This window comes from Artibeus jamaicensis, unplaced genomic scaffold, assembly GCF_021234435.1.
Source record: "Artibeus jamaicensis isolate MK-2021 breed Jamaican fruit bat unplaced genomic scaffold, CSHL_Jam_final contig_793, whole genome shotgun sequence".
Taxonomy (NCBI): domain Eukaryota; kingdom Metazoa; phylum Chordata; class Mammalia; order Chiroptera; family Phyllostomidae; genus Artibeus; species Artibeus jamaicensis.
The window spans coordinates 7,572,998-7,598,965 of NW_026521975.1; the positions used below are offsets into that span (position 1 = coordinate 7,572,998).

The 25,968-nt window shown below is 36.6% G+C and overlaps 1 protein-coding gene across 1 annotated transcript in view; it reads left to right on the top strand.

The window, feature by feature from the left end:
- Positions 1-25,968, top strand: part of ATR (ATR serine/threonine kinase) — a 129,796-nt gene that overhangs the window by 79,866 nt on the left and 23,962 nt on the right. The window contains exons 28-37 of the mRNA XM_037167453.2: positions 8,190-8,368; positions 11,807-11,971; positions 13,022-13,113; positions 15,644-15,735; positions 15,974-16,151; positions 17,857-18,036; positions 18,452-18,611; positions 20,873-21,052; positions 23,002-23,144; positions 25,807-25,904. Of these exons, the coding sequence (XP_037023348.2) occupies positions 8,190-8,368; positions 11,807-11,971; positions 13,022-13,113; positions 15,644-15,735; positions 15,974-16,151; positions 17,857-18,036; positions 18,452-18,611; positions 20,873-21,052; positions 23,002-23,144; positions 25,807-25,904 (1,467 nt within the window). The remainder of the gene's footprint in view (positions 1-8,189; positions 8,369-11,806; positions 11,972-13,021; positions 13,114-15,643; positions 15,736-15,973; positions 16,152-17,856; positions 18,037-18,451; positions 18,612-20,872; positions 21,053-23,001; positions 23,145-25,806; positions 25,905-25,968) is intronic.

Below are 25,968 nucleotides of genomic sequence, written 5' to 3' on the forward strand. Positions count from 1 at the left end.
GTCGTTTATGGTTCCATATAAATTCTTGAAGTGATTGTTCTGTTATCTGTGAAATATGCCATTGGTACTTTAATATTGCTTTGGATATATAAATTGCTTCGTGTAGTATGGATATTTCGATGATGTTAATTCTTCCATTCCATGAACACAGTATCTTTTTCCATTTGTTGGTGTCTTCCTTAATTTCTTTCTTCAGTGTTGTGTAGTTTTCTGAGTACAGGTCTTTTACCTTCTTGGTTAGGTTTAGTCCAAGTATTTTATTTTTCTTGTGGCTATCGCAAATAGGATTTTTTAAATTTCTGTTTCTGATGTTTCATTGTTAGTGTACAAAAATGCCTTTGATTTTTGTTTTTTTTTATTTATTTATTTTTTTTTTATTTTATTTTTTTGAATTGTTTATGCTGTTACAGTTGTTCTATTCCCCCCTTCATTCCCCTCCACCCTGCTCCCCCAACCCCCCGATTACCCCCCCCTTTAGCTTATGTCCATGTGTCTCAAGTCCTTTAGGTTCTGTATTTCCCATACTATTCTTGCCCCCCCATCTATTTTCTATCTACTGTCTATGCTACTTGTTTTCTGTACCTTCTCTCCCCGTCTTCTACTCCCACTCCCCTGTTGCTAACCCTACTTGAGCTCTTTATTTCTATGTTTCCACTCCTGATCTAGCTGTCCTTTTAGTTTGCTTTCGTTTTAGGTGTGGTTGTTGATAACTGTGAGCTTGTTGTCCTTTCACTGTTCATGTTTCTTTACCTTCTTTTTCTTAGATAAGTCCCTTTAACATTTCATATAATAAGGGCTTGGTGATGATGAACTCCTTGAATTTGGTCTTATCTGAGAAGCACCTTATCTGTCCTTCCGTTCTAAATGAAAGTTTTGCTGGGTAGAGCAATCTTGGTTGTAGGTCTTTAGTTTTCATGGCTTGGAATATTTCTTTCCAGCCCCTTCTTGCCTGTAAGGTCTCTTTTGAGAAATCTGCTGACAGCCTGATGGGGACTCCTTTGTAGGTGATTGTCCCCTTAGCTCTTGCTGCTTCCAGGATTCTCTCCTTCGTTTTAATTTTGGCTAATGTAATTATGATATGCCTTGGTGTGTTCCTTCTTGAGTCCAACTTTTTTGGTACTCTCTGGGCTTCTTGGATTTCTTGGAAGTCTGTTTCCTTTGCCAGATTGGGGAAATTTTCTTTTATTATTTGTTCAAATAGTTTTTCCACTGGTGGTTGTGTCTTTCCCCCTTCTGGTACCCCCTATAATTCGGATATTGGAGCGTTTATAGATGTCCTGGAAGTTCCTAAGCTTCTCCTCATTTTTCTGAATTCTTATTTCTTCATTCCTTTCTGATTGATCATTTTTTTCTTCCTTCTGGTTTACTCCATTGAGTTGAGTCCCAGTTTTTTTTTCATCTCTATGGGTTTCCTGTGGAATTCCATTCATTTCCCTTAATTTAGCCTTCATATGTTTCTCTAATTTGTGGCTATAGTCCACCAGATCTGTGAGGAAGCTGACGACCAGTGTTTTAAACTGTGCGTCTGAGAGATTTGCTATTTCTTCGTCACTTAGATTTATCTCCGGGACTTTGAGGTCCCCCTGCGACATTTTTGGTCTGTTCTGGCCCTTTAAGTGAGAGAAGCGGCGCCTTGGAGTCCCAGGTCGCTGGGTTGTGACGCTGTATGTGGGGGGCGTGGTCAGAGCGGGGGGGGGAATGGCGCCGCCGCCGGTCCCCGCTCACTCCCTCACCCGCGCGTAACCGGGCACCCACAGTCAACTCGCTGCCACCGCCTCCCCACTGACTCCTCCGCAGTCACTCACCCGGTGGGCTGCTCACTAGGTCCAATCCTGGGTTTGGAACCCGTGCGTCTGGATTCGCGCGTCTGGGTTCCGCGCCCGCGCCCGGGTCGAACGAGTTCTCCTTTGTAACTCCTCAACCCGCCGCCGCCGGTTTGCCTCTTACCGGCCGGGCCGGAGAATTTGCTGTTTGCGGACTTCCGAAAAGTCGCGCGTCTGGGTTCCGCGCCCGGGTCGAACGAGTTCTCCTTTGTAACTCCTCAACCCGCCGCCGCCGGTTTGCCTCTTACCGGCCGGGCCGGAGAATTTGCTGTTTGCGGACTTCCGAAAAGTTCAGTTTTCCGTGTTCTGGTTGTGTTTTCTGATGCTAATATTTAGTTGTCCTTAAACTTGGTTGTGAGAGGAGGCAGGCACATCCACCTTAATCCTCCATCTTGGCGGAAGTCCCTGATTTTTGAATATTGACTTTGTATCCCACCACTTTGCCAAATTCACTTGTTAGGTTGAGTAGTTTTTGGTGGAGTGTGTAGGATTTTCTCTATGCACTATCATGTCATCTGCAAACAATGACGGTATTGTTTCCTCTTTTCTGATTTGGATGCCTTTTATTTCCTTTTCTTGTCTGATTGCTGTAGCTTGGATTTCCGGTATTATGTTGAATAGGAGTGATGAAAGCAGACATCCTTATCCTTGTCTTGTTCCTGATCTTAGTGGGAAAGTTTTTAGTTTTTGCTCATTGAATATGTTGTTGGTTCTATGTCTCTCATGTATGGCTTTCAATATGTTGAGGAATGCTCTGTCTATGCACGTGTTGCTGAGTGTTTTAATCATAAAAGGGTGCTGTACCTTATCAAGTGCTTTTTCTGTATCCATTGCTATGATCATACAATTTTTGCCTTTCGTTTTGTTTATGTGATGTAATTATGTTTATTGATTTGCGAATATTGTACCATCCTTGCATCTCTAATATGAATCTAACTTGGTCATAGTATATGATCTTTTTAATGTATCGCTGAATGCAGTTCAGCAGTATTTTGTTGAGGATTTTAATGTCTATGTTTATCAGTGATAGTGGCCTGAAGTTTTCCTTCTTTGTTGTGTCTTTATCTGGTTTGGTGATTATGATGATGCTGGCTTCATGAAAAAGAGTTTGGGAGTCTTCCATCTTCTTGGATTTTTTTGGAATAGTCTGTCAAGGGTAGGGGTTAGCTCTACCTTAAATGCTTTACAGAATTCTCCTGTGAAACCATTATGTCCAGGGATATTATGTGTCGGGAGTTTTTTGATTAATGCTTCAATTTCATCAGCTATTTAAGCTTTCTGCTTCTTCACTGAATTTTGGAAGATTATATTTTTCTAAAAATTTGTCCATTTCCCCAAAATTTGATAGGCTTTCAAATATCTTGCCATGTAGTTCTTCATAGTAATTTCTTACAGTCCTTTGTATTTCTGTGGTTCCATTTGTAATCTCTCCTCTTTCATTTCTGATTGTGTGTATTTGGGTCCTCTCTCATTTTTTCTTGATGTGTCTGCTTACAGGCTTGTCAATTTGGTTTATCTTTTCAAAGAACCAGCTTCTGGATTTAGTGATGCTTAGAATTGTTTCTTTATTCTCTATGTTATTTAATTCTATTGTGACCTTGGTTATTTTCTTCCTTCTACTTGCTCTGGGCTGTCTTTGTTGTTGTTCTTGGAGTCCTTGTAGGTGTAGGTTAGGTTGTTTATTTGAAATGTTTCTATCTTTTTTAGGTAGGCCTGTATCTCTATGAACTTCCCTCTCGGGACTACCTTCATTGTGTCCCATAAGTTTTGGGTTGTTGTGAGTTCATTTTCATTTGTTTCCAGAAACTTTTTGATTTCTTCCTTGATCTCCATTCTTGACCAATTCAGTGTTTAATAGCATGCTATTCAATCTCCATGAGTTTGAATATTTTTTGAGTTTTTCTTTGAAGTTTGCTTCTAGTTTTAGTCCCTTGTGGTCAGAGAAAATGCTTGATACGATTTCAATTTTCTTGAATTTGTTGGGGCTTGTTTTGTGTCCTATCATGTGGTCTATCTTTGAAAATATTCCATGTGCATTAGAAAAGAATGTGTATTGTGCTTCCTTGGGATGAAAGGCTTTCTCTGTGTAAGTTAAGTTCATTTGATCTAGGACATTGTTCAATGCCACAGTATCTTTGTTGATATTTTGTTGGAAGATCTATCCATTTGCGACCATGGGGTGTTGAAATCCCCTGCTATAATCATGTTTCTCTCAATACCATTTTTGAAGTCTTCCAAAATTTTCCTTATATATTTGGGTGCTCCTGTGTTGGGTATATATATATATATATATATATATATATATATATATATATACACACACACACACACACACAATGTTTATGTCTTCTTGATAGTTTCTTCCCTTGAGTATTATGAAGTGACCTTCTGGGACTCTTTTAATGGCTCTTTTTTTGAAGTCTATTTTGTCCAATATGAGTATTGCTACCCTGGCTTTTTTTCCCTTCCATTTGCTTGGAATATCTGTTTCCAGTCCTTCACTTTCAGTCTGTGTAGGTCTTTTGTTCTGAAGTGTGTCTCTTGTAGGCAGCATATGTGTGGGTCATGCTTATTATCCATTCGGCTATTCTATGTCTTTTGCTTGGAGCATTTAATCTATGTACGTTTAAGATTATTATTGATAGGCACTTATTCATTGCCATGTTTTCATACCTGTGTTCCTCTCTTTCTCACTCTTTTTCTTTCTTTTCTTAAAGCAGTTTCTTTAGCATCTCTTGCAGAGGTGGTTTGGTGGAGGTGTATTCTTTTAGTTTACTTTTGTCTTGGAAACTCCTTATTTGGCCTTCCATTTTAATTGAGAGCTTTGCTGGATAGAGTAGTCTTGGTTGCAGGCCTTTGGTTTTCATTACTTAGAATATTTTTTGCCATTCTCTTCTGTCTTGGATCGTTTCCATTGATAAGTCAGTTGCTAGCCTTATTGGTCTCCCTTGTATATTACTTTGTTTCTTTTTTGTTGCCTTCAAGATTCTCTCTTTGTCTTGGAATTTTGCCATTTTAATTATTATGTACCTTGAAGTGGGCCTCTTTGGATTCCTCTTGATTGGGACTCTCTGTGTTTTCTTTATTTGTGTGACTTTGTCACTCATCAGATAGGGAAGTTTTCCATCATTACTTTTTCAAACAATTTGTTCTTGCTCTTCTCTCTCTTGCTCTTTTTCTTCTTCCTCTCATATCCGTATTATATGGATATTATTATGTTTCATGTTGTCTTGCAGTTCTCTTACCATCTCTTTGTTCTTTCTGAGTCTCTTTTTTTTTTCTTGCTCTTTCTGGGTGTTTTTTTCTACCACGTCCTCCAGTTTGCTGATTCGATCCTCTGCTTCTTTCAGCCTGGTTGTAATTATTTTTAGTGTGTTTTTTATTTCTGCTGTTTTATTGTTCAATTCTTCCTGGTTTTTGTTTATAGCTTCCATTTCCTTTTTCATACAGTTGTAGTTTTCACTCATTTCCTTGTAATTGTCTGTGAGTTTCTTGACCATCTTTATAACCATTATTTTGAGTACTGTATGTGATAGTTTATTTACCTACATTTCATTTACCTCTTTTAGTGGGGAGTCTTCCCTTCCTTTTCATTGCAGTTTTTTTTTTCGTATCCATATTTTAGGTGAGTCTTTTTTTTTTTCTTCACTTTTTGATGTTTCGGTTAGCTAGCTGTCTTTGTAGGGTGAATTTTTATGGTGGGAATTCTGTGGGGTTCAGTAGTGTGCTCTCTTTGAGCTCCTTGTTTGGATCCTCTAGGTTTGCCCTTTCTTCTGTTTGTGTGGGCTCTCTTGCTCTACTTGGATTTTTACTTTTTGGTGGTTTCTTTGTTGTTGGTTTTTCTCCTCCAGCAGGTATACTGATGTTTACAGCTCCCACCTATTCTTGTATGCGATCAGTGGCAGGGGGTAGGAAAAATGGATTAAGACAGTGGGAGAGTATTTTATGAAATTTAAAGTACTAGCAAGTGGAGAAGAAATAGGAGGTCTTTTTGGATAACTATAGCATTAACTGTGATATTTTCCCCCAGCAGGCCAGTTTTTATAAAAGGTGAAAGAGAGATAAGACTCTTGTTAGAGGGGAGGAAGAATACGAGCTCAATCCAAAAAAAACAGAGCCCATGTACAAGGCTAGATAATGAGATATAGTGAGAGTAAAGATAGAAAGTAGGTGTAGTGTGAGAGAAAATAGAGTTAACCGCAACAATAATAATGCTCAGCAATCAAGTGAAGTGAGCTAAGATCAGGGAGGGTTGCTATGTAGTACGTATAATTGTATAGAACAACAGTTATATACCATAGTACTGGAACAACAATATTATGACAAGAAATAATATGATTTGGATAATCAGAATAGAAAGTGCACGAACAAGAGTAGTGTCTTATTGGTACACAAGTGAAGTGAAAATGGAAAATTAAAATACAATAAAGAGAGAATAAGGAAAACCAGCTAAAGAATGACATTAAACAGAAAAATAAAATGAGGAAAACTATATGTAAGGAAGAGAAATAAAAAAATACCGATAAAATAAAAGTGGTAAAAATAATAATAATGTACATAATAAAATGCCAGCTCTATGGGATAGCAAAGTGTCATTTGTCTCAGTTTGTCAGTGTTTGTCCTTAGTCTTGTGCTTCCCCTTTGGATCTGTCTCTGGACCCTACGTAATTCCACATCTTATTATCTCACTTGGGGGAACAAAAAAAAAAAGAAAGTAAAGGAAAAATAAGCCTCCTGTTGACTTTAAACCTGTTCAGTGAGTTCTGGACTTCTGCTCTTTTTCCCGGATGCCCCAGGAAGAGTGGGGCTGGGCTTCGCTTTTTTCCTTCCTATGGTTTTGAGAGGATGGGGACCAGGTCTGGGCCGCAATATTCACAGTTGCCCAGCCTCCGGCCCAGATCCTCTGTGAGCTTCCAGGCTCAAATCAGCCACTCATTGTCTGGATGCAAGCAGCTCAGATCACCCTCGGGGTGAGCCAGCCACTGCTTGAGAGTTCCTTACAAAGCAGCTGCCTGCCTTTCTTAAGAAGTGCACAGTTTTTCACACAACCCAACTTTCCATCCAGTCCAGAGACTATCTGAGTCATGTTCCAACACGGTGCAACTCCTCCCCTCTCCAGGTGTCCCCGGGCACCCCAGTTTCTCTGGTGCTGGCAGCCATAGTCCCGGCAGATGTGTACCGCCTCTGTGTGTCTCCCACTTTGTCTCTGTTCTCCCCAGCGACTTCCAGCATGCAGGTCCCTCCAGGTAGCAGGCTGCCCTCCTGCTCTGGTAGGGGAGGGAGCTGGTGGTCTTAACTCTCTTCCCCGTATCCTATGGCAGGTGCCAGGCCAAGGGCCACAGCAACCTCTGTCTCTGCACAGATCCCAGGGACCTTACTGTCCCAGTTCAATCTCCTTACCATCTGCTTTTCAACGTCCTCTACAATTTATGGCCTCCAAACTTCATATAAGCTGGGATTCTGTTGGTAGTTCACCCTGTCCCTCATAAGATCGGCTAGGTGTTCCAGCCGGGCAGACTGGGAGAACTGGGCTCCGCTCCCACCTACCTTGGTGCTATCTTGAGTGCTCCTCTTTTCAACATTTAGTATAGTTTTATACTTAATCCTCACCACAATTTTGTAAGGAAGGCAGTATAGATACTAATACCTTTTATTTATGATAAAACTGAAGCTTGAGTAAGGTAATTGAGGGTCCAGGGTAAGGTAAGTAATAATGGTGAAGTTGAAGCAAGAATCCTCTGAGAAGTCATCTTGTTGATAGTTACATTCTAAATATTATCCCAAATACATTTTGACATTATTGTTAGTGAAATAAATTAAGTTTAAAATAAATAAATTGAAATTAAAATGAACAGTTTTAAATTTCAGTTTCTTTCCTAGCTGATGTGGCTCAGTGGATTGAGTGTGGACTATCGAACCAAAGGGTCGCCAGTTCTATTCCTAGTCTAGGGCACATGGCTGGGTTTCGGGCTAGGTCCCTGGTAGGGGGTGCATGATAGGTAACCACACATTCTGTCCTTCCTTCTCCCTTCATTCCTCTCTCTAAAATAAATAAACAAATCTTTAAAGTATAAAAAATATATAGGCCTGGCCGGTGTAGCTCAGTGGATTGAGCGTGGACCTGCGAACCAGACAGTCGCGGTTCAATTTCCAGTCAGGGCACATACTGGGGTTGCGGGCTGGTTCCCTGCAGGTCGGTTCTTGGCAGGGGACGCACGAAAGGCAACCATACATTGATGTTTCTCTTCCTCTCTCCTTCCCTTCCCCTCTAAAGTTAAATAAATAAAATCTTAAAAAAAAAAATATATATATATAAAGGACATTTCATTTTCTTAAGTCTTTAATTATTTATTTTTTTAAATCTAGTATCTAGTGTGGACCATGAAGACTATCAGAGTGTAACTCGTTTTCTGGACCTCATACCTCAGGACACTCTGGCAGTAGCTTCTTTTCGCTCTAAAGCATACACACGAGCTGTAATGCACTTTGAGTCATTTATTACAGAAAATAAGCAGGACATTCAAGCACATCTTGGATTTTTACAGGTTTGAAATTCATATAGTGAATTTAATAATGTTTATTGCTAATCTCTTATGTTTATATTGTTTATTCTATCAAGTGTTTGAGATATTATGCTAGGAACTAGATGTTTGTGAGTATTGGGTTGGCCAAAAAGTTAATTTAGTTTTTTCTGTATGATGGCTCTAGTAGTGCTTAGTTGTGTTTAACTTCATTTGAAACAGTTTTGTTAGATTGTATTGTGACAGCTGTCTTATCAGTGTGCCTTGAAAAAAAAACTGATAAAAATTGGTGAATTCTTGTACAGCCATTTTAGTACTGAAGATGGAAGTACTGAATATATTTTCAGTGTATTATGCTTTATTATTTCAAGAAAGGTAAAAATGTAAGTGTAACACATAAAAAGATTTGTGCATAATCAACAAAATAAACAAACAAGCAAAATATAACCAAACACACTGAAATTGAGAACAGGCTGACAGTGACCAGGGGGTACAGGGGAAGGAATTTCAGGGGAAAAGGGTGAAGGGTTTGCAGGAACAAGTATAAAGGACGCATGGACAATAACAAGGGGGGGGGTTGGAAACAGGAGGGAGGTGGAGAGGGCTGGGGGGAGGGTTGGGATGGGGGTAAGGGCAGAAAACTGTACTTGAACAACAATAAAAAAAGTATAGTAAAGCAAATATATAAACCATAAGGAAAAAGATTTGTGCAGTGTATGGAGAAGGTGCTGTGACTGATCAAATGTGTCAAAAGTGGTTTGCTAAGTTTCTTGGTATTTGACATTTTGGCCAATAAATTGTTTGCTGTAGGACTATCAAATGCATTGGAAGATGTTTAGCAGCACCCTTGGCCTCTAACCATTAGAAGGCAACAGTGGGAGAGAGATGATGTACTCAAAATATCCAAATCAATAGTTAGAGTGAAAATGAAAAATGTGTCTTTTATTTTACGGAAAAAGCTGACCAGGCTTTTTGGCCAACCTAATACTTCAGAACCTTGCAGATTAGTGGGGAGGGATAGACACCAGTTTGATGTAATATCTTAAATGGAGTGACATAGATATGCCCTGAGGAAGGACATTTAACTCATTTTCTTTGTGGAGTGTGGCGAGAGGTAGGAGTGCATGAGCAAGGAATCAGTACAGGCTTCTTGAAGGTGCTATTAAGGGGTTTTGAAGAATGAATGACAGGTAAATGGAAGAGGCAAGACATTTTAAGCAGAGGCATCCCTGTGGATTTGGGAAAGAGTGTATATATGGAATGGCAGAGGAAAGATAAATCACAGAGGACCTCTAAATTGCCCAAAATTCTTACAGGATTTGAAACAGGCAAGTGCTTTAGTCAGAATGGCATTTTAGCTCAATGTCTATGGCAGTCACAGAGGAAGGAGTTGAAAGGGCTATTTTTAGTCAAAGCAGGCTATTACTGTCATGAGAAATGCAGGCCTAAATTTGGGGATGTGTGGGTAGGGGAGTATACTGGTTAAACAGGAATCAGCCATGACAATACATGTGAAGAAATGGACTAGGCAATAATATTATGACTGTGGGGGAAAGAAAAGAAACTAAGGGCAGGTGGGAATAATGCAATGGGTTTTCAATAAGGGATCAAAATTGGTCAGCTTTCTTCGGGTTGAAAAACAAGGTATGGTGAGAGAACTGGAAAATTAGTAGCTTGTACTTAGGATAAATATTAACCCTCTCCTGTCCTTGTTTTCTTCCTTATCTAGCTTTGAGTCTGTTGTTCTTTGTCAAAATCATTCCCTTTAAAGGACATTGAACTTTCTAGCTTTTCTCCGCTTCCTTTGTGTTGTACTCACTTTGTAAAACTCAAACCCTGAATATACTCACCCATCTGCCTTCTCAGTGTCTGCATGTAAGCAGCTGAACATTGCCAAAGACAAATCTCATAATCACAGAATTGGTTTTTACCTGCTTTTAAGTTCATAATAGCAACCACAGCCAAACTCTTTAACTCTGCCTTCAGCTCTTCCACATGCTTCTCTAGTAAACCCATTTTCTCACACTTCAAGATAACAATTTTTTACCTTCACCTTGTTTCTCACTTTCCATCTCACTTACTCTCAACTGATGATTTTGCTTCATTGTTCACTAGGAAAATAGATACCAAATGTCTACCAAATCTGAAGATATGCTGGCTTCTGCATCATGTTATTTTTCTTTTCTTCTGTTAGTCCTAAGGAAGGATTCCCTTCCTGCCAAAATTCAGCCCTACTTGTACTCTTAATTTTGACAATTCCACTCCATCAAATGTTCCTGCTTCCTCTACTACCATTACTTTCTCTTTGTCAATCAGAGTATATAGACATGCTCTGGTATCTCCAATTTTAATTTTTTATAATTCCCTTAACTCCTTCAGATGCTTCCTATCTATTTCCCTTCAGAGCCGACTTTTTAAAAAATTTTTATTTATTTATCTTTAGAAGCAAAGAGAGAGGGAGAGAAACATCAATGTATGGTTGCCTCTCATGTGTCCCCTGCTGAGAACTAGCCCCTGCTAGGAACTGGCTTGCAACCCAGGCATATGCCCTGACTGGGAATTGAACCGCGATCTTTTGGTTCGCAGTTCCCGTGCTCAATCCACTGAGCTATACCAGCCAGGGCCAGAGCCAACTTTTAAAAGAATTGTCTGTCTTCCCTATTTTCATTTTATCCTGTTCGTTTTTTGCCCATTCCAATAGTGTCCATTTCACTGACATTACTCTTGCTAAGAAAATCAGTGATCTCATGTTACCAAATCCAGTCAGCGTTTCCCAGTCCTGATTTGCTTAACCTCACAACATCATTTGACCACTCCTTTTAGAATAAGACATTTGCTTTTCTCCCATGTCTCCTGGGATACCACTCTAGGTTTTTTCACACTGCTTTGGTGTCTGCTCTCAGTTTCATTTGCTAGTTCTTCCTTACTGATAAATATACTACTCTCTTTCCCTGGGCCTCTTGTCTTCCCTCTCTAAATCATGCCATCCTTTCCCCTGCCATTTTTGTGCTATTGCTCCTAAATTTTTATCTTCAGCCTGAATATCTCTTTTAAACCCATATTTGATGTTTCGAGTTTCTTGAAGTCATCTAAATACCAATATATTAAAATGCTTAATTTTTTTCATTTTAAAATGTAACAAAACACTTACAAACTGGACTCAACAGAATTTATTTTCAGTTGTGTTTAAAGAGAGCTCAGGACCTTGAGGTTCTTCACAGCTCTTATTATCAATAACAATTACTGACGTAGAATATATTCAAATAGAATCACTGTTGTAGTAATAGGAAGGGCTGGGAATAAAATTGTAATTTCATTGTGAGTCTGCCTCGAAAAACAAAACTTACTGCTGCTTTGAGAAAAAATTCTCATATGCCCTTTTCATATAAACTGGTGGCTTTATAGTTTTATTTTCAGTTGTATTTTTCTCCTAATTTGATTGTTTTCAATGGTTGAACAAAGAAATTATATGCCGCTATGCATGAACCAGATGGAGTGGCTGGAGTCAGCGCAATTCGAAAGGCAGAACCATCTCTAAAAGAACAGATCCTTGAGCATGAGAGCATCGGCTTGCTGAGGGATGCCACTGCTTGTTATGACAGGGCTATTCAGCTAGAACCAGACCAGGTAAGATGATACATGAGAGGCAACACAATGAAAATAGCCCTATACTAGGAACTCTGGACAACTTGGTTTCACTGCTGTCTCTGTCAGTTGCCAGTGTGTCTTGTCTGGAAACTCTTTAATCATTTCTGAGCTTGAGTTTTCTGGTTGATAAAATTAAAGACCTGCACTAGATTATCTCAAAGATCCCTTCCAATGCCAAATTTCTATGACCTTAGATATCCCTAAGTGAATGAAATTTACTGCAAGGTATATGTAAACTGTGTTTTAAATTACTCTAAAGTTTATATAATTTTAGTTTGCTATTAAAAGTGTAAGACATGCATCAATTTTTAATAATGATTTTCTAGTCTAAGAAACTTCTTCAGATTTCACATGCTCCCTACTAATATCTGAATCTCTGAAAAGGTCCCTTAGAATCAATAAGCCACAGTTACCCTTCGGGGATATGTTATTTATCTAATGTTCATTGAGACAGGAAAGGGGTTTAGAATCATTGATTTAGAATCTTGGCTTAAATTCTCTTTGGTCTTGGAGTATTGCTTTTTGTCATATTTGACATGTTCATTTTCTCGGAAGTTCAATGTACATACAGGGTTCTTATTTTTATAATGTTTTCAATTTTAAAGAATATTGTATAATCGTATTTAACTTTTTTGTTACTAAAGCCCAACATTTATATGAATGATAGTATCACCTTGAATTTTTATTTTTTATGTGACAGTATGAGAAATAATCTTTAAATAAAATACTAAAGAGTACTTGTTACTTTTATATTTGATCTGAACCAAAAACTAGACCAAATCTAGGAAAAAATAATACATTTAATTTGAGTGTTTAAAGGTTTTATGCATTTAAAAAAATATTCAGTTGTGTGTGTGACAATGGTAGGAGACTCTGCCATATACCAAGCAAGTTCACTGCTAAATAAACTAAGATGCAAGGCTCAATGAGGTAAATAGTAATTTTTAAAATAAATATAAAACTGTTTTTGATTCCCAAGATATATTTATAAGTGACAACTGTTACTTTAAATGTTTTTGAAATTTTTAGATCATTCATTATCATGGTGTAGTGAAGTCCATGTTAGGTCTTGGCCAGCTATCCACTGTAATTACTCAGGTCAATGGAGTACATGCGAACAGGTAATATTTTTTTAAATAATAATTTTCTTTTGTTGTTTTAGCTTAATGGAGAATTTTTTAATTAATGAATTGGGTTGACACAATGTTTACTAAAGTAATGAAATCTTTTTTATGTTTTCATGCATTGGAGATAAGTACCAAAACATATATATTTTTCTACTTTTTCATACATTGTTCTAGTCTTAACAGCTTATCTTCTGTGCAAAGAGTCATCCTGGAATTAGATCTGCTTTAAGACAGGAACCTTCCAGAATTCATGTACTCTGGGTTAGGCTCATACAGGCACTTCAAAGGGTATCTAAACTCTCCTACATTATCAGTATCAGTTATTTTTTGTGTTGGGTGGGGAATCTTTGTGACTGAAGTGTGGGTTTATTTTCCCCTAAAGGATTGATAAAAATGAAGGCAGCTTTCCTTTCCTGAAAATTGGTTTACTATGGCAAACCCAGTGATATCAAACAAAAAAAAGCCCTTATATGTGGCAGAGATGAAGATCACATAGTTCTTCTAATTTTGAGAATAACTCTGGAGGTTGGTTTTGCTTTTGAAGCTGCTATGCTCTGAGAACTGAAAAGCCTTGTTCCTTAATGTATTTACTAGACCCCAACTACTTTTTTGGGCAATGAGATCTGGTCAAAAGGGATGGGATTTTAGTTGACCAATGAGCACACAGGCTACTGTTTTTAGTTAGATTACCCTGAAAGCAATTCTTCGAAGTACAGTTTCTATAAATTCCAACTGTCATTTGTAAAGACCACTATTCTGCAATGTCTAAGATCAGAGAAGCTTACTGTTTGTCAGATGGTTTCCTAATAGTGGAATTTATGAAATCATGGAGAAAACTTTGCAGAAGTATGGAAAGAATGGATTGTATGTTTTATATATGTTTCTCCAGATTAGTTGAGAGACCTTATGAATAAAGGACTTGCAGGAATTTAGAACAGTTTGTCATGGCTCAGGCTGAGGTATCAAGTTTCCTTATGATGAACTCTGGACAGTTCTACTTCCTCTTGTCTACTCTTTAGATTTGATTTGTGAAATGACAAGTTTCAGTATTTAGTGAATGATTTTGTATCATATTGGAGCAAATGGTCATTGAGGGTATGTGTTTTCCATGGGGGCAATATTTGCATTTAAACAAATATATTACCAGAATTACTGGTTGTGCTTTACCTGCACAATTATTCTTTTGAATGTACTCATTTTATGGGGATAAGATCTCAACAACCTGATCCTCATTGCCATTTGGTACTTTTTTTGGTTTAATATCTGGTGCACACCCCTTCTGGATAGCAAATCATGCTCAGTCTCCTCAGATTTTTATTCTGAAATTTTGATTTTTTGGCATCTAGTGATATACTTGTAAAGTTATTAATAATTACAGTGTTGAAAATTATATCTCTTTTATTTCTTCTAGCCTTGTTTTAAATTATTTATGGTGGTATTCATATTTAAAAATTAAGAAATACTCAATATTTATCCTGATATTTTAGATTTTTAAACAATAAAATAAAAAGTACTTAACTCATTTGTTGTACTTTATGTGTTTTTACTAGAAAGACTTTTTTTTAAAAAATATTTTATTATTTATTAAAGGAAAAAGCGCGGAAGGACGCACCCGCACCCTGGAATATGTGCGCCAAGACTGAAAGATTTAAGGGCATTGATCCTAGCCTCTCTGAGTCTTGTTACCCTCTTTATAATAAGGGAATATGTGTACCTTTCATTTGTGTTAGTTAATTAAATGGAAAAATGGCCCAGCCCAGGGTCTAGCATATAGCAGGTATTTAAATGGTATGATTAAAAAGAAGAAACATGAGGAAAGTCTAGTTTCTTTTATGTAGTCATGAGGTAAAGTATCACTAGCTGTCTTAGTCTGAAATACATAGAATACTTATAAAAATAATTAACCTATAAACTCAAATTTTAAAGTTACTGAAAATAGTTTAAGAATAGATATGTATTTTGGTTAGCTAATTTTGTATCCTTTCTTATGCCACTGACACATCATTTGTAACTTTCTTATGCCCTTAGTATTGTTTCCTGTGTACTTCCAAACTGCACCTGAGCTACTGCACCACCTATAATTTTATCTTAAATTTCATTCATAATCCCTAGTTGGAATTGCTTACCTCTTAATGCATGTATGTTCAGTTGGGTTTTTTTTTCCTTTCCCTTTGTTCAAATTAAGCATGAAGCTAATCTTACAAATACACTTTGTAATTTTCCAGGTATTCTGCTCTAATTGACACAATTTAATTAATCAAGAAATGACATTTTTAAATGGCTCTATCAGAAGTAATTATTGAAGAAATGTTTTTGGGAGATGGAAGGATTAAAATCTGGGAGGTTCTTATGGATAGACATACTTATTTTGTATCTAAGTATAAAGTATAATATAGTACAAATATAATAAATAGAATAATGAATAAACACAATAAACAGTGTCTGAACCAATGAAAATAATCTCTAAGTACATTTTAAATTTAAATAAATAAAAAGCTTAGTTGATACGGGCTTCTTTTAATAGGTCTGAATGGACAGATGAATTAAACACATACAGAGTGGAAGCAGCTTGGAAATTGTCACAGTGGGATTTGGTGGAAAACTATTTGGCAGCAGGTAAAAGTACTTCTTAAAATATAAGCAATTTTAGTATGCCATAAATCATCAGACTTAAGTAGTTAAGTAACAGTGGTAATTAATCTTTCAGCTTGACTTATGATAGCCTTGTTTAGTTGTGTGTAGTAGAATGAAACCATTAGTTCAGTATTTATTCTGACCATTTGACCAAATGAAATAAAGTTTTTTCATAGATGCAGCTCTCATGGTGTTCCTTGACTCTTCATTTGTTTTTCAGATTGGAAATCTACCACATGGAGTGTTAGACTGGGACAGCTATTATTATCAGCCAAAAAAAGAGACTCCACAGCTTTTTATGATACATTGAAACTAGTGAGAGCAGAACAAATTGTACCTCTTTCAGCTGCAAGCTTTGAAAGAGGCTCTTACCAAAGAGGATATGAATATATTGTGAGGTATATGTATATTGTGAATATATTGTCCTGTGGTCAGCACATTTCAAAGTTTCTATATTTATATTCCTGATCTATAAGTATTATCTGATAGGCTTAGAAAATTTTTTTTATTGTATGATCCTTTATTGTGTTTTTTTTTTACATTACCTTTTAGTCCCCTTATACCTCCCTCCCCCCAGTAGACTTAGAATTTTTTGATCAGTAAATAACTGATAGTATGTTTGCTATTATGCATAGCTAAACAAAATGACTTTTTTATTCTTTAACTCATAATTACCCTATAGTTTTTTCTAAATGTTCAAATACTCCTGGCTGCTGTGGCTTAGTGGATTGAGTGCTGGCCTGCGAACCAAAGGGTCTCCAGTTTGATTCCCAGTAGGGCACACGCCTGGGTTGCAGGCCAGGTCCCCAGTCGGGGGCATGCAGGAGGCAACTGCACACTGGTGTTTCTCTCCCTTTCTTTCTCCCTCCCTTCCATTTTCTCTAAAAATAAATAAATAAAAATCTTTAAAAATAAAAAATTAAAAATGTTCAAATATATGCTCTATTAATTGGAAAGGCAATTATGAGACTTCTAAAAAATCACGAAGTATCTTACATTTGTCCTGATGTAATTCATAGTTCATTTTTCTTACAACTACCCTAGATAATCTAGACACCTGTGTTCATCACGTTGGTGTTCTCTACTCCTACGTCCCTTCTCCTTCCTGTTGAGAAAGGCTTTTGACATTCACTCCCTCCCCCAAAATATAGGCATTGCATTACTAGAAAGGAGTATTAACTTTTAGAGGTAAGAAAGAACCTGATGGAAAACATTTTCTGAAGAAAATAATTAAACAATAAAAAAGATAAGTAAGCAATTTTTTTTAGTCAGAAGAATTTACTGTATTCTGTAGAAGCCCCTTTGGTAACAGCTTAATGAAACCAGAGATTGGGCCACTGAGAGTATTTTCGTTCTGTAGCCGTATTCCTTCTTTAAAATATTTTTAAAAATTCTCACTGGAATACATTCTCACTGACTTTAGCAGGGAAGGGAGGGAGAGAGAGAGGGAAACACTGATGTGGAAGAGAAACATTGATTGGTTACTACCCCTCATAGGCACCCCGACTTGTCTGGGAATCAAACCCATGATCTTTTGGTTTACGGATGACGCTCCAGCCAACTGAGCCACGTGGACTAGAGCTGTAGTTCTTGAACAATGACTGTCATAGATGCTGATAATTATACAGGGAAAAAAATCTAGTGTGAAAGTATCATGAGTGTTTCTATTACTCTTAAGAAAAAAAACAATTAAAATTGCATCTTTCCCATTTTTTACTAGCATCTCATCTATATAAAGTCCTCTAATATGTAAATATTTATGTTGCTATATAATGGATCCATAGTTTCTTTTATGTTCATATAGGTGGTAAAGTTTGATTTTTATACATTGGGATTTAGTTTTATATACCCTTCTCTAATTTAATTAATAGGAATTTGTGAATCATAGTAAAGCACTAAATATTTAAATCAACATAAATTGGTAGGTATACCCAATATGAAAAGATGTTACTATTTATATTTACTGAGAATATATATTGGTTAAAGTTCTTGCAAAAAATACTGCACATTTCTGATTTTTCTTGGCTAAAGCACATGCTTTATATATGAAATTAATAAGTATGAATGTTACAACATTTTAACATGGAATTTCTCTGTCTTCAGATTACACATGCTGTGTGAATTGGAGCATAGCATCAAACCACTTTTTCAGCAGTCTCCAGGTGATGATTGTCAAGAAGATTCTCTAAACTGGGCAGCTCGACTAGAAATGACCCAGAACTCCTATAGAGCGAAGGAGCCCATTCTGGCTCTCCGGAGAGCTTTATTAAGCCTCAATAAAAGGTTTTTTCACACTTTTTAAAAAATGTCAATTATTGTGAATTTTCTATTGTATTTGGATATTATTTGGAAGTATTTATTTTTCCTAATATTCTCTCTGAATTTATATTTTTCTATTTTTAATTGTCAAGGCTACAGTGAACCTAGAACTTAAGAATTCTTATGTATACATGCAATATATCTTTTCTAATGTTAAAAACTTATCTTGGGGAGGCACAAATTTAAGTCATTAATAGGTCTTCATAGACTCATCATTTATAAAGATGGAACCTTAAGAAAATTAAAAGTTTTTTTAACACATTAATTTTTTATTCCTTTGAATGGTATATTAAGAATATTCCATGTTAGAAAGAGGTGTCCTAATTGTTGAAAACACTTAAAAATTCTCTTTCCTTCTCATTTTGTTACATTTCTTTAGACGAGATTACAATGAAATGGTTGGAGAATGCTGGCTACAGAGTGCCAGAGTGGCTAGAAAGGCTGGTCACCATCAGACAGCTTACAATGCTCTGCTTAACGCTGGAGAATCACGACTTGCGGAACTGTATGTGGAAAGGGCAAAGTGGTTGTGGTCCAAGGTAATCACTAGGGGACTGTTGTCACATATATGTATTCTTTTGTGGATTATGTACTTCTTATAAAGGCCTGAGTGACAGATGGTCCCTAATCTGAATTCAGAACCTTCTTTTTCTGTCACCTTTCTTCATCATTTATCCACCATAATTGGGAAAAAACTTTCATCTATCCTGAAGTTCCCAAATAGTTTTCCATTTCAAGAGTGAAAGTATAGTTCTTTCGATTTTCATTTTTTTCTTGAGGGAAGTGACCAATTTTTATTTTGTTTTAATCTCCTATATGTATAAAGGGTGCATATAGTAACAACTCAAAAAATACTTGTTAAATGAACACAATATTGTCCTTACCTTATATCCTCAGCAGAGAATTAGTTTTGTGTGGACTTGCTATTGTTACTGTCATGATTCACTTCTAATTAATCTAGCCTGTCATGAACAAAAGTCTCCAGTAATTCTTAGATTAAAGCTAATGTAATGAGAAAAGGACTTTTTAAATGTCTTAATTTGCAAAGCTTATGTTCCAGATTTTAATGGCTATTCTTTTTTAATATAATTTATTTAATTGTTATTCAAGTACTTTTGTTTTTTACTTCCATCCCAGCCCCACCCCTCCAGTGCTCCCCACCTCTTTCCCATTTCCACCCCACTTGGTTGTTGTCCATGTGTCCTTTATACTAATTCCTGTAAATTCTTCCCCCTTTCCCCTAAAACTCCCTCCCCTCTCCCCTCTGGTCACTGTCAGTCTGTTCTCTATTTCAGTGTCTTTGGTTATATTTTGCTTGCTTGTTTGTTTTGTTGTTTAGCTTCCTGTTAAAGGTGAGATCATTTGGTATTTGTCTTTCACCACCTGGCTTATTTCACTCAGCATAATGCTTTCCAGTTCCATCCATGCTGTTGCAAAGGGTAGGAGCTCCTTCTTTCTTTCTGCTGCATTAATGGCTATTCTTTACACATCTTTTCATATTTGCCACCAGTTCAGAATCAGTAGTAGGCACAGGTGTTCTGAAATTGACATTTACCAATTATAGTTGCTGCCACCTCTGATTGCAGCAGCTTCACGATGACTGAGAAAGGACAGGAGGGGAGATGCTCCCTGGACAGTAAGTGAAAGTAATAATTCAGGTTGCGTGAGTCTGTACCTGGTTTGAGCTAGTGTTAATCTATTTGTTGTAATACTTTAAACTCAGTATGTTGAAAATGGAATTCATCATCCAATATTCAATACCTACTTCTCCTCTCGTGTTTCTTATTTTTCTAGGTAGGACTCTACTGCATTTTCTTATCCCAGGCAAAAATCAGGGCATCATCTTAAACTTCTTACTCTCCCTCACTTTCCACAATCATTTGGAGACTAAATCTACCTTAGAAATGTTTTTTGAACTCTCTCCCACTTATTTGTCTCTGCTGCTTATATTCATGCCATTTGTAGCCTATAACTATTAATAGCCTTTTTGGGGGTCTCAGCATTTCTCTGTATTTGTTACTACAGTTTATGATGTTTCTAAAATCCATATTAAATCACGTTACTCCCCTGATTAAAATCCTTCAAAGTATTCTTTACGCGTTCAGGATTAAGTCTGAACTGAAAAGTACAGAAGGCCTTTTGTGATTGAGTCCCAGGCTACCTCTTCAGTTTCATTTGTCACTTTCTCACAAGCCATTTAGGCTGCAGCTAAAATCAGACTACTTACCTTTTTTCCAATTAAAATTATTTTTCCTTCTACCAAGAATGTCCTTTACTGAATTCTCTGCCAGGAAAATTTATACTCATTCTTTAAGACCAAATTCAGATCTTCCTTGTTGGGTAACCTTTCCTGACTGTTGCTCTCCTTTATTTTCCTATATTTTTATGGAGATTTGGGGAACTCCCTTTTCTTTCTGCCACAATACCCATATATATTTCTGTTAACAGCACTTAGCACATGGCCTTTTAGTTTATATAGTCTATTTCTTTATTTGATGAACTTTTAAGCCAGAGATTTTGATTTGTCCATTGTTTATCCCTAGTCATGTAGATAATAGCTTTAGCTCCTACACTTTGACTATAAAATGGATGAGTAAATAAATGTGTTCTACATGAAATGAAGCAGTGATTGGTTTTTAAGATGTTACTTTCATAGGATGAAAATAAGAGCTGAACCTGAAATTCAAATGGATTTACAAATGAGATATTTAATGAACTTTAAATCCTAACAATTTTTTTTCCAGAAAATGGAAATAGGTTCTTAAGTTAAAAGTTTTGTTCTTGCCTTCTTTTCTTTCAGGGTGATGTTCACCAGGCACTAATTGTTCTTCAAAAGGGTGTTGAATTATGTTTTCCTGAAAATAAAACTCCAACTGAGAGTAAAGACATGTTAATCCATGGTCGAGCTATGCTACTAGTAGGCCGATTTATGGAGGAAACAGCTAACTTTGAAAGCAACGCAGTTATGAAAAAATATAAGGCAAGTATACATATAATGCAGTTTCAGGTGAAACTTTTTTTGATTTTGAAAATAGATAAGATTATTTTAAAGTCTAAATGGAAAAGGAATACACATATAAAAATAACCAGTAAATCTTTTCATTTTGATACATGAGCGAGAGGGGACTAGAATGCACATGCGTGATCAATGACAACTTCACTGTACTAGTCAGGGAGGGCAGTAGATGCGGTTGAGTGAGCATGTGTACTGTGTGGTCATTGCATTCAGAATGGCTGAGTGAGTAGAGCAATGAATCTGCATCAGATTTTTTGTTAAGCTTGAATATTCCTCTGCAAGAACTGTTCAAGTGGATTCAGAAGGCTGTAGCTTTGGGCAACCGGTGATAGGCAGCTTCATCACAATATTGCGCCCTCCTGCTCATGTATCATATCCTGCTTTCTGGTTCATTAGACTACCATCTTCTCATTATTATATAACATAGTGGAAGGGGTAAGGGAACTTTATGGGGTCTCTTATATAAGGGCAGTAGGCCTATTCATGAGGGTTCTATCTTGTGACCTAACCACCTCTGAAAGGCCCCACCTCCAAATACTGTCACACTGGAGATTAGGCTTCAACATAAGAATTTTTGTTGGGTGGTGGTTGGGGGTCGTGCACAAACATTCAATCTATAGTAGTGGTTATTTTGGGGGAAAAGGAACTGAGTGGTGATTGGGAGGGTGAATGGGGGTACTCACATTTCTGGAGTTCTTATATGGGTGTTACCACTTTGTGATAATTGATCAAGCTGTACATGTGAGATTTATTTATTTTTCTGTATGTAAATTTTAACTTCTAAGATAAAATTTGTAAACTTAAACCGGAAAGGAAGGAGGAAGGGAGAGAAGAAAGGAAGATAAAAAAATGTAAAAGCAGATTCAAAAATACTTTTGGGGGGAAGAAATGTTAATTTTTGTTTTCTGTTGTTCCCTTTCCCTCTTCGATGGCTCAATAGGAGAGGCGCACTGACTGCCTCATTCTTGTAGCTGGTTTGGGCCAGTAGTTAACCCACACTTCTAGTCATGTCAGTCCTCTCTCTACAAGCAGGTTCCTGTACTAAATTGTGTTCTCAGACTTATTTGGACTAAGAGTGGAAATTGATTTAAACAATTTTTTTAGTCAGCATTCTGTGTATTTTCTGTCACATTTCAAATATTATTAAAAAGTTAATAAACCACACAAATATTTAAAGGGAAGGGAAAGAAAATGACAAAGGAGACTGAGTAGGAGTGGCCCGAAAGGAGGAGAAAACTTGGAATATTGGGACCTCGGGGAAGCCAAGGGGAGAAAATGTTTCAAAGAGAAAATGGGTGGGCAACAGAAACAAATGGCTGAAGAGTATTCAGAATTAGATCAGACTTGGAAAGTCTCCCTTTGATTTAGGGAGCTGCTTTGTAGAGTGGTGAAAACTGAAGCCCACAAGAAGCAGTTTGAGGAATGAATGTAAGGTGGAGATTTCTTTTTAGTAGCCTGATTTTGAAGGAGTTGAGAGAGAGGGTAGTAATGAGAGAGAGAGAGTTCTTAGAGAAAAATAAGATACATATTTTTAAAATATATTTTTATGCTTTTAAAATTATATCATTTTCGGTGATTTGATATTATCTCTCCTTGCTTTAAGGTTTTTTGAACAATGATAATATGCATATACACAGATACATATAGTACTTTAACCCATCTGTAAATTATTTTGATGTATCATATAAAGTGGCAAATTATCATGAAATTTTGATCAGTGGATAATCACCAAAACCACCCAGCTATCTTTAGAAAAACATTTGTTAAGAAAGTAGTTAGCCGTGCCTTGTTTACTTCAAAGAGTCTGTCAAATGTGGGTTTTATGCTTTTGGTCTCTAATCATCTATTCATATTTTACTTCCCAGCATAGTATAAGGTTTTCTGAGTGGAGTGTCCTGTCTTTCCTTTTCTAGGATGTGACCTTGTTCCTGCCAGAATGGGAGGATGGGCATTTCTACCTCGCCAAGTACTATGACAAATTGATGCCCATGGTCACAGACAACAAAATGGAAAAGCAGGGTGATCTCATTCGGTATATAGTCCTTCATTTTGGAAGGTGCGTGAGAGTGTGAGAACTGTGAGTTTGTTGATTAAATACTCGTATGTTGGGGTGACTGTTGATATCAAACTGTTATCACAGATATTAGCACACGCAGGATGTTTTCTGCTTTATGTGTCACCTTAGGTGATACGTTAATTTTTCTTTATACATTTTTTCTACCCTTTTGAACGTAACTATTTTAATGGATTAAGGCATGCATATTTTTTTAAATTTCAACAGTATCAAGTATATGTAATGAAAATTAAATGTTCTTCCCATTTCAGACCCTCATCTCCTGAGTTCCCCTTGCTAAAATGACAGAGGACTCTAAATCTAATACATTTACTTGTTGTCTATAATTGCCAGTAGAATCTTTCCTGTTAGCCCATTTTACTAAGAAATAGTGTATAGATATAGATATAGATATATAGATATGAAAATGGTTTTGACGTTGGGCTTGTAGAAAAGTTTATCTCTTAAACTAGATAATAAGTGAAATATAACTTAATTTAATATATTAGTATATGGTAATCAAATTGATTATTATTTCATGCCTAATGTTTATATTGTCACCAATTATTAATTTCTAAGACGTAATAATGACACTCCCCTCATTCTTTTTATCATGCTTATTACCATTGCTTTACATTGAAGGGTAACTTATTTCAGAGCAATAAATATATTTATTGTTGCCTGTTGTTTGGTATTTTGACTTCTCAGCTTAGTATTTTCAGGAATCAAAGCAGTATTTGTTTATCAGTAATAATAGAATTACAAGATTAGCCAAGCCCTTCTTCCCAAGATGGAATTCAAGTTTTATAAAATCCAAACTTAATTTTATTTATTGATGATTACTTGTTTGTTTTGGGGACAGAGTTTATGGCATATTGGCATTTTGAAATGGAAGCATATGCAGAGGATAGTTGTTTTTCTTTTCTAAAATGAGGAATAGCTTTCATTTGCTCTTTAGTATTAGTGTATATCATGTACATTGGTAAACAATTTATTTAATGCATTTCTTCTAAAACGGAGTTATTTAGAGTCCTTGATGTGCACAACACTATTAGGTATACTGTGAGATATTTATAACTATAGTTTAAGAAAGTAAAGGAGATTTTAGAACTTACTTTATCTATAGTAGTTAAAATAAAACATTTGGATGCTTAAGGGAGTATACTCAGCTATCAAGACTTATTTTTCCTCTGAGTGATTGAATTACTATGTTATTACTAGTTAAGCATCAGTACTTGCCCTTGGGGAAGTCCAGTCCAATTAGATAGAGGAACCTTAAGCACATAAAACACTTTTTTTATCCTCATCTGAGGATATGTTCGTTGATTTTAAAGAGAGAAGAAGGGGCTTGGGGGGAAGAGAGAGAGACAAAGAAAGAGAGAGAAATATCAGCTGGTTGCCTCCCTCATGCACCCCAAACGGGGACTGAACATGCAGCCTAGGTATGTGCCCTGTCCAGGGACTGAACCTGCGACCCTTTGGTACAAGACAATGCTGCAACTAACTGAGCCACCTGGCCACAGCAGCACATTAAACATTTAAATAATGGCATATAATAGAATATGTGAGTAGGTATCAAAATAAATAGTGTAAAAATCTTTTGATTTTAACAAATGCAAAAAATGACCCAAACAAGTCCAGAAGTCATACATTTTGGGCAAATCTGAAGTCAAAACTTCAGCCCCTGACTTCATGATTTGAAAAGTATACCTCTTTACTGCATTGCTGCGGAAGTGTGGAAAACCTTATGGAGAAGGTAAGATTTGAAAGTTAATTAAATTCAAGAAGGAGAGGCCATTACTAACCTTTTATAAATTTGGCAGAGAGATAGGATTTGAATGGTATGTTCAGAGGATGGTGAGGAAATTGGACTTGATGGAAGATTCCTTATTGGAATCTTGAAAGATGTTTGCCGGTGAGAAATAAGAGACCAAGACCAGAAAGTTATAAAGAAACATGATTGTGAAAGTTTGAATCCTAGGCAGAGTTTTCATATCATCTTAAAAAATAGGTAGTTGATCCCTTTTTTGAGCATATTAGTCTGGAACTTAATTGAAGGGAAGAAATGTAAAGTTTGGGAGGCTAAGTTATTGTAACTTTCCAAAAATTGAGTGATTGAGCCTGATGTAGGCTTATGATCACAGAATGCAATAGAAGGCACAGATCCTAAGGAAAATTTGAAAGAAAGTGTTGACAGGTTTTTTTAAAGATTTTATTTATTTTTTTTGGAGGGGAATGGTAGGAGAAAGGAAGGGATAGAAACACCAATGTGTGAAACATGATCAGTTGCCTCTGACACATGCCCCAACCAGGGACTGGACCCGTAACTCAGGCACAAGCCCTGACTGGGAATCTGATCTGTGACCTTTTGCTTTGTGGGACGATGCCCAACCAACTGAGCCATACCAGTCAGGGTGACAAGATTTTCACTAGGTCATAACTTGTATTAATTTTGGTACGGGCAAGATAGAGCTTAGTGAGGAATATAGTAGGAAATAAAGGAGAGAGAGGAGTCAAAAGATAACTTCTAATAGGAAGAAATACTGATAGCATAATTTTTGGCTAAAGGATATATATTACTCAAGTAGTAGTTTAAATCTTAAGATGTTAATTTACATAACATAAACAGTACTATGTTAATAATACCTTCTCTATATGATTGCAGATCTCTACAGTACGGAAATCAATTCATATATCAGTCAATGCCACGGATGTTATCATTATGGCTTGATTTTGGTGCTAAGGCATATGAATGGGAAAAAGGTATAATTTTGTATGTAAAATTTTAAGGAACCAAGAAAAATTACAATTTTTGTATTAAGTCTGA